General features: G+C 46.5%; 1 protein-coding gene across 1 annotated transcript; it reads right to left on the bottom strand.

Moving 5' to 3' along the window:
- Positions 1 to 1,798: 1,798 nt before the first annotated feature.
- Positions 1,799 to 5,721, bottom strand: npas4a (neuronal PAS domain protein 4a). Its single transcript, XM_053429433.1, has 8 exons — positions 5,547 to 5,721; positions 4,975 to 5,138; positions 4,775 to 4,877; positions 4,345 to 4,654; positions 4,114 to 4,223; positions 3,832 to 3,967; positions 1,945 to 3,713; positions 1,799 to 1,827 (listed from the first exon to the last, which is right to left on the bottom strand). Exons 1-8 carry the CDS (start codon positions 5,719 to 5,721, stop codon positions 1,799 to 1,801), a joined length of 2,796 nt encoding a protein of 931 aa, XP_053285408.1.
- Between the last annotated feature and the right edge of the window lie 5,413 nt (positions 5,722 to 11,134).

Raw genomic sequence — 11,134 nt, 5'->3', positions numbered from 1 at the left:
AAGAAATGGAGGAGAGTGTACGGGAGGGAGGGAAAGAAGCAGGAATGGTGGGATGATGATGATGATGATGATGACGATGATGATGATGAGGCAGGGGGGTGGAACTGGGGGCTTGACTCTGACGACACAAATGCATCATCCGCATTAAGTGCACTTTATTATAAATGCATTTGTATGACAACCAAATACACTCATAAGCATCACAATAGAACACTGGTCCACAATGTCCATTCTGCAGTAAATAAGATGTTTAGAATATACTCCATCTTAGGCAATAAAAATCTCTTTCTCATATATATATACAGACCAATAACAGTTTCATACAAATGTACAAATGTGCACAACCTTTCTGGAAAGAACATATGCCTACATCCTCAGACATAAAGCATATGCATTAACATCGTTTTCAAATATCACTCGTACAATAATATAATTTTACACATTTATATTAACTTAGCCTTTAATAGCTAGAACGTAGGAATCAATCCTTTACTTGACCGTAGACAACTCTACGTGAGCATGTCGACACCATGGGAATAGTACCATTCTCAACCCGTGTCGCTTTGTAACTGAATAGAAATAGCACCCAATCCCTATTTTCATTTTTTAAAACAAAACTTTAGTATTCTAACCCCTCTCAAAAAAGAAGAATCGCTCATTCACATAGTCAATTGTGCCTCACCACACCGTGCTCCAGTGGAGCCACGATGCCACTGTCCATGTGGAGTGGACATGATAAAGAGTTCAGCAGGTCAGAGCCGTTTCAGGCACACAGGAGCCGCTATAAGCTGCCAGCATTGCAAATATTGATGCTGCAAGAATATCCAGCCGACTGCCCTCAGGCCAAGAGGGACCTGAAGAGCGCACATTCAGAGTCTAATGTACAGTACAACGTAGCAGTGGATTTGTGGCATGATCGGATCTCCAGCAAAACCTCCAGAAAATCTCTTGCTCGGTGTAACATCTCGAAAACCAATGGACACCGTTAACATTCTTGAGATCTTCACATGCCAGATCTCTTCACATGTTTTCTTTTTTAGTTTGCACATCACATCGATACACAAGAGTTTAGATGGAGAGATAAATATGAAATGTTAAAGGTTTCAAGCACAGCCCCAAAGCTCAAAGTATCTCAGTCTTCAGTTGAATATTGGAGTTTTGATGGAGCCTTTAAGGCCGTGAGGAGTGCGGTCAAACCAGAGCTGCACCAGCTCTAAAGACGGGACAGAAGAAATCTGTCTTCTTATGATGTACTGATAGGCGTCATCCTACGGATGTAAACAATTTGTAAACATTTGACTTCTGATACATTTGAGGTTTGGGTTTGCGTTGCTGCATGTCAGGCAAAGTGCTATAATTCATCTCCCTATTGAAACTTAGCAAGAAATGTTTTGTTTTTTTTCACAACAGAGTTTTCACTACGAGTGAATACAAATGCGCATCTGGAAGTTAGACAGTGCTTACAAGTTCAGAGGTTTCTCTGTCAGGTTACATCTAGAACTCGCGTTACAGAGAAGCTGAGAGACACCACATGGACTCAGAACCCAGTCAGTTAAGGGTCCATGTGGTTACACCACCATGTAAATGTTGCACCGGTTTTGTAGTAGTATACAGACAATGACCGAACAAAAATATAAAGCCAATCTTTGTTCTTAGGAGACATGTAGGAGTTAAAGTCCTTAAGTTGTATATACATTATGTATATTTATACACTTAATAATTTTTTACTTTTCAGTAAAAGGTGCTCCACAAAATATGACAATATGCCATACTTAATGAAGTAAGTCACAGACTTATTTTAGAACGGAGGAACACTTCCACTCCCATCTGGAAGACAAAGAAGAAAAGAGAGAGAGAAAAAACGTTAGTGGTGAAATTTCAGAGACTGTTTTTTCATCTTATTTAAATTTAATTTAAAATTGAGAAAATGATCCAGATTCTTACCTTTGTGGAAGCACTGTGGCGATGGATGACATTGGAGTTGATACAACTCAGGTTGTTGCCCTAAGCCAGGGGCGATCGAGGCACCTGCCCCAAACATGGGTTCCAGGACGGCCAGTTCCTCCAGGAGGGACTGAGTGCAAGACACGGCGGGCGTTGGCGAGCCGATGGGCATTGAGGTGGAGGGGCTGGGGGAGGCGGTGAGAATGAGGGGAGGGGAAGCTGGGATGGAGGAGCAACAGGACACAGGAGATGACACCACCTCGATCTCCATTGCTTCCTCCGCAAGCTCCTCCCCTTCCGCCATCATCCCAGTCCCAGAACCCTCTGTCGCCCCGCACACATCCATGGAGTTACATTGCGCCGATTGGACGCTACAGAAGTGGCCCACTCCCTCAAACTGGGAGGGTTGGTGCCAGCACACTGGGATTTGAGGAGAACCTGGGCTGGAGGGGTTGAGCATAGGAGAGGTGCATGGGGAGGGGAAGGAGGGGACATGTGTCTGAGGAGGAGCGAAGTCGTCTTGGAGCAGGGTTTGTAGGATGCTCTCTTCAAACAGAGAGTCATCTTCATCGAGGAAGAGGGGAATGTCCAGACCTCTCCACGCTTTGATGGGATAAAACTCCCTCTGCATGTGGACTGATTCAACATCAGGGGTTTCTATGTTGGGGGACAGGAAGGGGGAGGGAGGGGAGGATGAGGGTGAGAATTTGGACAAGAGTGGATCCAGGTAGAATCCCTCTGCCAATGAGCTGATATGCTGAGCTAAGAGAGAGATCTCTGCCCTCTCCTTCTCCCTCTCTCTCTCCAGGGAGAAAAAGGAGAGGCAGGGCTGTTTGCCAGGTGATGCCTCTGGTGTGAGAAGGCCCTCAGGGGGGCACTGGAGGGGCCCCATTGGTACATCTACATACAGTGGACCCCGGACCTCGGGCAGGGTCATCACTGTGCAGTCGTCATCTCCGGGGCTGTCGGGTGTGGGGGGCAGTTTCTCATAGAGGGAGCCGCTGTAGGGCTCGACGGGGAAGAGGAGATCAGTGGTGAGGGATGGTAGAGTGAGGGAAAGCTTGGAAGAGAGGGTTGTGGGGGGAGCAGGGCTGGAGGCGGTAGTTGGTTGGGTGGTGGAAGAACCTGAAGGGGCCAAGGAAGTGGTGGCAGAGGCTGTTGTATCAGAGGAGGGAGGTGTGGTAGTGCCGCTGGGGTCGAAGCTGAAGAGGGGTTCATTGAATGGGAAGTTAGCCCCACTAATAAGGGGGGTGTAGGGTGGGGTGCACACAAACTCTTTGGTCTGTGGAGCTTGTGGGGCGGGGACAGGTGGGAGGGGCAGAGGCAGAACTGGCAGCGGAGGGTCGAGCTGGAAGGACGGCGGCAGGAGAATGTTCTGGGTTAAAAAGTCTAAGTCTGCCACTGTTTCAACGGTGACTGGGGTGGGGGAGGAAGCAGCTGAGGGGTTTTCAGCGGGATGCTGCTGAAAGAAGCTGTCTTCCTCCATAGAGGAGATACTGGAGCGGGGGTCGCCTTCCACCTGCATGGCCTCCGCGGCAGAGCTCCCGGGGTCATCAGAGGAGCCCACGCTGCAGCCAGTGGTGCTGAAGTCAAAGGACTGGGCCGACAGACCGCTGCTGCCTGGGGTGAAGACCTGGTCTGGGCTGGACAGGGTTTCTGGGGATTGCAGGCTCAGACCCTCTTGCTGAGAGGTACCAGTGGTCAGGACCAGGGTCAGCTGGGTCTGCTCTGAGCTGAGCTGCTGACGCACTGACCAGGCCTCAGACTCACTAAGAGACAGAGAGAGAGAGAGGAAACAGGAAGTTAGGATGGTATTTTTTATTTTTCTATCAGTTTTCTTTTTCCAATATGATGAGGTGTGCGTGGTTTTAAGAGGTGAGTAATTACCTGATGATGTAGTTGTTGCTGCCGATAGGAATTTCTCCAGGCTGCAGCTGTAGAACCATGTAAAGCCAAACCCACGACTGGTCCTGAGCTTGCACACGAACCACCATCTCAGCTCTGCCCTCTCCTCCTTCTCTCACTGTTGAACAACAGTCACAGCAAAAGTTGGCATCGGTTTGTAATCCTATTAATCATCGTATTTCAGCGTGCCAGTGGGCACAGTGTGTGTAATTGTGTGGGCACGGATGTTTGTAATTGGTAGGTATATGTGAAGAGCACACTTACATAGGCTGCGGTGCTGAGCGGAGGCATGTGACAGATCCTGTGGGTGGAGGAGGCTGTACCAGGAGCGAGCGCGTAAAGCTGTCACATCAAAGCCAAGATAGGTGCTTACACTGCAGGGGGAGAGTGGGTGGGGATGCGTTAGGACGATAATGCCTTACTACTTCAGTAAACATATACCATATGACATTTCATATTGAAGCAACAGGTGCAGGATGCTTTCTGCGAACTCACCTTTCCTGTGCTGTCTCCAGCCTCATGTCCCGGCCATGTTGGGAGTAGAAGCAGGACAGAAACAAGTTGGACTCGACCTGAGAAGGGCTGGAAGTCATGTCCCTCTCTGTCCCGGGGCCAGAGTGGGATGGGTGGGGCTCCAGAGGGGAGCAGAAACACACCCACACAGGGTTGGATGTCCAGTAGGACCCGGCAGCAGGAGAGGTGGTGGGGGGTGGCAGGCAGTGAGCTCGGATCAAAACCAGCTTGTTCCCAGCACTCTGCCTCCGCACAGACTTAGAGGTGTTGAAATGACAGCGGAAGAGACGGTCTGTAGAGGAGAAGAGAGGGGGCTTATTAAAATTAAAAAAATTTGAATGTATTATTTAGTTAAGAGGTGGAGAGTAACAAATGTATGTTTTAGAATTAAATTTTGCTCGTTTTTTCTTACCTATCTCGAGTGAGGTAGACGTTGACAGGTTGGTCCTCATGATAAGATGATCTGAGGCGTCGATGATATCATACACACTGTCTCCCTGTGCCACGAGATCCACCTGTAAAATGATACGCATGTTATTTATTAAGCCCAAACCGGAGCTTGAATATCCCGTCATCGCACACAGCAAATCATTTTCTTCCGCGTGGACTCACCATGGAGTGTCCGAGGTGCTCGGAGACGCTGTCTGACATGTACAGGAGCTTCCCTTCTCCAGTCAGCAGCATCAGAAAACCTGGCAGTGCCTGCATCAGCTCCGACAGCTCGTGGAACAACAGATACTGCATGCTCTCCTCAGGACTAGCAGCAGCTCCCGCTTCTGGAGGAAAGAAAAAGGTGGAGAGAGGTGTCAGATCTCTTAATAAATCAAACATGGTGAAATAATAATGAACAAAGCACATCTGATCCCCGCGATATAGGAAACAGCAGTGGCTGCAGTGGGTTTCAGCACCATGGACAGCGCCGCGGCTGTATTTGTGGCATAAGAGCGTTTCAGCACCACGGACAGCGACGGATTATCAATCGAGCGTTTTTTTTATCAGCTTCTATATCGATTACTAACGATCGATCAATGAGCCACAGCTCTGCAGCTTATCTGAAAACCATTTTAACGTCACCCCCCTGCCCCTGCTGCCGCTAACACACTTGTTGATTCCCTCCTGTGAGAGATTTTTGCAGTGAGAATCATCAACAGGTCGTTTTTCATTCAGAGTGAATTCATGCCTACCTTGAGTGAAGAAGACGGATTTCCTCGTGTACATGCAGGCCAGCGACATGATGTGCAGGTACGAGAGCCGCGCTTTATCTGCCTCGGAGATGGGCAACAAGTCCTTCAGGTATCGGATCTCGCTGTTGATCTGGTCCCGCCGAGCCTTGGATGCTCCTTTGGTTGAGCGGTACATCGTGGCCGGTTGCTGCGGTGAGCTGCGACCGAAATTCCCGCAGATGAGTTGTGGAGTTGTAGAGTTGCGTGAGTGTTGCTCTCGCTCCGTGTCTCGGCTGAAGCTCCCTGGTCTCTGAGGTGTGTGGATAAAGAAGCTCTGAGTTATAATACTTTCATCTCAGCTACTGTTGTTTCCAGAGCAAGGTTTGAAAACCTCCTCTTGTCAGCTCTGAGTCTGCCTGAGCTCCGCCACAGCGTCCAGCTCGGGTGCTGGCCGGCTGCTGGATGTCGGTCCCCCCTCTCGGAGTGCAGGCTGTGTTCGCCGTCTCTTGCACAGAAGTCCTGAGCCCGTAAAACTGGATGGGAGACTCTGCTCGCGGGTCACTTATATAGCCTGGGACTCCTCCTGAGCAGGGGGGCACCCGACGCACCAACACCGACGTAAAAGGAAGGGAGGGGGGAGGAGATATCAGTGCTGGCAGTGGTGAAACTCTCTCTCCCCCCCTCCCTCACCCGTGCCCTCTCCTCTCGGTGACTCTTCCACCTACGTCAGCGCTTCCCTCTACTCGCTGATGACGTCGGCCTGAAATCGGGAGCTCCGACGACGCATAAAGCCCGATTTGGACAAAACCGAATAAGGGGCGGGGCGAGCGTAAAACGTAAGCGGAGTCACCGGACTCCAGTGTATTGGAGGAGGAAGAGGAGGGTGAGGAGGGAGGGGGATGCAAAGGGAGGAGGGGGTGAGGGAGGCTGGTTTGCAAACGAAAGAGGTCTGTGTGTTTATGTGTCTGGCACCTGAGGCAGGCTTCCCATCACCGCCTGTGCGCACCGGTCCGGTCGGTTAGAAACGCGGCAGGTGCGCGTTATATGTACAGAGGCGCCATTGACCGCTTCCACATGTGTTTTTATACTGATCGTGTGAGAAACGTGAGGATGTTCATATTTACCGCAGAGCTGCACCGACACAGTCAGCCACCGAGCTCCTGTGGCTCGGAGGCGGACATGCTGATGCTGAGGCTGAGGATGTGTCACATCATCGCCGCGTCTTTTGTGAATGGAAATCCTCCCTGAGCAGCTGTGAACGCACAAATCTACATATGAATTTAACGTCAGCCTCCAATTCGGTGGTTTCACAGCAATTTTATATTGTCTTTTTAGGAATGTTTTTTGTGCAAAACATTATTTTTTAATATTGTCCCTGCGACACACTCTGACAGGCTATACTTGTGCTATACATTTGTTTTAATTCTATATGCAGCTTAATGCATATAAATCACTATTCTGACGTCATATTTTGACCTAAAAATTATGAACAAGATATTTTTGAAATGATGATCTTCTTATGGAGTTAGATAAGATAACACAACGTTACATATAACATGATACATAGAATAGGATGACACATAAGATAACATAACATGAGATAACTTCGATAAAACATAACGTATAACATATGTCGGACTAATCAGATCAGGATCAGCTTTTCATATAATAAACTGTATAAACAGCCTGACACCATCAACCATCATGAAATAGTTCCACAGTCATTTTCATCTTGACTTTGACTTAATGACGTGCATGTGTGAGTCAGGCTCCTTTTCTTTGTTTACAATCAATATTCTCACATTTATTTCAGTCGATGCCATTCATTTATAATACGCGCGTGCACGTGGCAGCCGAACCTGTCACCGTTCAGGCACGTGCAGGTGACGCGCAGCCATGCTTCTAAAAATAGATTTCACCGGTGACCGACACAAGGACCGCGAGGCGCGCCCCCGCGTCCAGCTCCAATCGTCCTATTTATAGGATGGAGATCTCACATTTTGCGTCAGAAATAGATGTGTAGCACTCGGCTCCACATGTGAACACACATGCACACAAACACACACACACACACACACACACACACACACACACACACACACACACAAAGAAAGAGAGAGAGAGAGATGTTTTGCTATTAGGATTTTGCACTGAACTCCTCCCTAATCTCAACCATTCATATTACATTTATTTTCATTCGGACTGAGCTCTGGTCCCCATGAAGTCTGCTTGTCCTGACAACATCAGTGTCTATGCTGGAAAAACGGTCCTAAAGAGTCAAAAACTGCGATTTTATACACATACACACGCACACACACACGCACACACTCACACACACACACACACAGTCACACACGCACGCACACACACGCACACACTCACACACTTGGACGATTCAGGATCACATTTGTTACTCACAGTGTTTCCATTTCTCTGTGAAGAGCTGGGAGGGGTTCGGGATGGAGGCAAATGTGTTTCGGTGAAAAATGAATGTAGAGAATGTTCTGGCACATTCGTCCCTGGACTGTTTCAGCAGGACTTGATTTTAAACCTGGTGAGAAATGGCACCAGTGGAAAACATTCAGTTTATAGGTGCAACCCAGCTAAATTAAGTCTAATACAATAGTCCTGCGATAAATCCATGAGAGGAGGCAGCTGCAGTTTGTGCTGTGTTGTCCTGTATTGTTCTCGAAGTTGTTTATTGTTTCATTTCTTGTCCTGTTTATATTAATGAGTGAAGCCTCCAACAGCCTCCATAATGACCAGAAAGGTGAATTGACACGTCTCAACTTACAAACAGCTACAATAAAAAGTCAATGTTAAAACCTTCACCGTGACAGGATGTGTTTCAGGACCTGATGGATTATCTACCTTAGCTGGACCCGTCCCCGGAGTCTATTTGATGAAGAAAATACTGATCACTTTCATCCACTGTTTACCTACGAGGACACTTCTCAGTATGCAGGAGACAACACATATGAATCATCCTGTTTGTTGTTTGGGACCTTCAGCTTTACGTGCCTCAGTTCCTCTGTGTGTGTGTGTGTGTGTGTGTGTGTGTGTGTGTGTGTGTGTGTGTGTGTGTGTGTGTGTGTCTGTGTGTGTGTGTGTGTGTGTGTGTGTGTGTGTGTCTCTTTCCTGCCCCAGTGCTTGTGGGTCTGTTTCTTTTTCTTTGAGGTTTGTTTTTGTCTCATATTTCTTTTTAGAAACCCAAACTCAGCCACGTCTGCATCCTTTGTAGTTTTATTCCCATCACTGGTTCCTGTTTATAACCTAAAGCTGCTAAATTGTTCCGAGATGTTTGGAGAAAATTGTCTTTTTCCACCTTAAGATACTTTTAAATGGAGCGTTCCCACTACAAACAGTCTCTGGTCCTCATTTTCAATTAATAGTGTTTTACCAGGGGTCATTGACGCCACAGAAATCAGTCATATGTGTTTTGTCATCTCCGCTACACACCGCATGGACGAGTTTGGCCCCCGGAGCAGAGAGAAATAAATCACACTGAAGCCAGGATCATAATGTGTCAGGACAATGACATCAGTTTTCCTTCTGGCTATTCTTGACACAGCATCACATTCATTCATTAGCGCAGTCCACTCAGAGAAGACGTAATTGTAGGCTACGGAGCAGAGGTGGTGCAAGGTGGGGTTTTTTTCAGGTGACCATGAAAAGACCAAATTTGAGTCATGCTCTTTGTCTCAGCTGCATAAATAATCCTTTGTTTGGTTCGAAGCGAGCCCCCGTGAATCAGTATGATGTCAAAGGTCATCCAGTTAATAGTCCCGTCTCAGAGAAGTGACGGAAGATGATGAGCTGCCTCAGGCGGGTTTCTTCAAGATGTCCAAGGGGCAAAACGGAAACTGCGTCATGTTTGATATTTGTGAGATATCATGAGTTTACAGTCTGTGGTCGGAGCCATTTTAGCCGTACTGACATTTAAACTGTTATTTTAATTAGAAATCATAAACTCAGAATTGTTCTGTTTTGATTAATTAGACCACAAACCAGGTCAAATTTTCCCAGTTACCTAAATTCAAACTCTCGGTTATGAAACTGTTGATTAATCCTTTCAATTAACAGATAACACGTTAAAAAATAATACCAAACATTCTCTGGTTCCACGTTTTCAGAGGTTCCGGTGCTTCGACTTGTCTTATGTTGTTGTAAACTGATTCTCTTTTGGTTTTCAATTGCTGCTAAGAATAAGGATAGGATTTTGACCCTCAGCTTTTTGATATTTTTTATTTTTTCTTCAATTACTTTTTTTAAACTAAGTGAATCATTGTCATAGTCTGCTGGATATTTCACATAGTTTACAACTGTTTCCTGTCAGGTTCCATTGTTTTTCCCCACTGAGTGTTTCTCATTGTCTTGTGGTGATTTTCCTTTCTTGCTTAGTTTCCATGGTCACTTATGCTGTAGTTGTGAAAGTCTTAGTCCTTAAATGAAATGTATTTATACTTTATAAAACCCAGTCTATGCACAGTGAATCCCCTGCTCCACTCTCGCTAACCTTAGTGTGTATTTTCAAGCAAATCATTGATTGCCAGAATAAAGAGGTAGTCATTGATTCCCTGTTGTTTTTCGAGTGGGCGGCTCCATGTGAATCTCATTTTCACTGAATTTGTCACCAGGCACACATCACTGTCTTCAAACTGTAATGTTTTCAGAGCTTTTTAAAAAAAAAAAAAAAAATCTGTACTGCTCGAGTTTCTCTGGACGGGAATAGCTCTCGTCTTCAAGCAGGAGCTCCCAAAACAAAACCCCTCAAAGTTGTTTGTGTGTTTGTTTTGTTTCACCAGGCAGTCTTGCAGGTACTTAAGCTGTCCCGGTGTCCCACACACTGTGTTGTCTTGAGTGCTGCCATTGTTTGCGGTTGTCATGATCATCTCGGCGTTTGTGTTGGTATCGTAGGTGGGTGGCGGAGACGAACGGGGCAGTGGAGAGGCGGATGGCTGAAGAGCGAGGGGTCGAGGGGATGAGTGCCTCGTCCCCCTGACAACAAATGGACTCAGATGAATCCAATTAGTGGATCGTCTTTGTGCCAAAAACTCCTGTTTGTGTCAATATTCATGTGGAGACTCATTTAATCTTATAACCCTCTTAAACGCAATTATATGGAGAGAGCTCAAAACACTGCAAATTAAGAAAACCCATGCTAATAGATACTAGAATTACTGCACTGCGTTTGTTTGCCTCCGCCAACCAGTGCAGTTTCTGTGTATATATTTCTACATTGTGCTCTTTGACCTTTGACCACTGAAACATAATGACTTTATCTTTGAGTTCCAGTGACAACTTATCAGAAGTTGAAGAAACTGCCTCAAGCAGTCTAAAGAGACCACGTTCAAGAGTCCAAGTGAATTCTGCCAGATGTGATGAAACTACCTATGGGCAGTCCTAATATATCCTATTTACTGTAACTTGAGGTCACTGTAATCTTGACCTTTGACCTCCAGGCACCAAAATTGAATCAGTTAATCTTAGAGTCCAAGGGTAAGTTTGTACCAAATTTGAGCTGAAGATATCATGTTGAAGAAAAGTATAAAAAAACTTTGCAAGGCCACCGTGACCATCACCTTTGAACTTGATGAAATCTAAGCTCA

Source organism: Pleuronectes platessa, chromosome 8, assembly GCF_947347685.1.
Source record: "Pleuronectes platessa chromosome 8, fPlePla1.1, whole genome shotgun sequence".
Classification (NCBI taxonomy): Eukaryota; Metazoa; Chordata; class Actinopteri; order Pleuronectiformes; family Pleuronectidae; genus Pleuronectes; species Pleuronectes platessa.
Note: the sequence above shows the minus strand (reverse complement) of the source record. Positions and strands in the feature narration are given on the sequence as shown.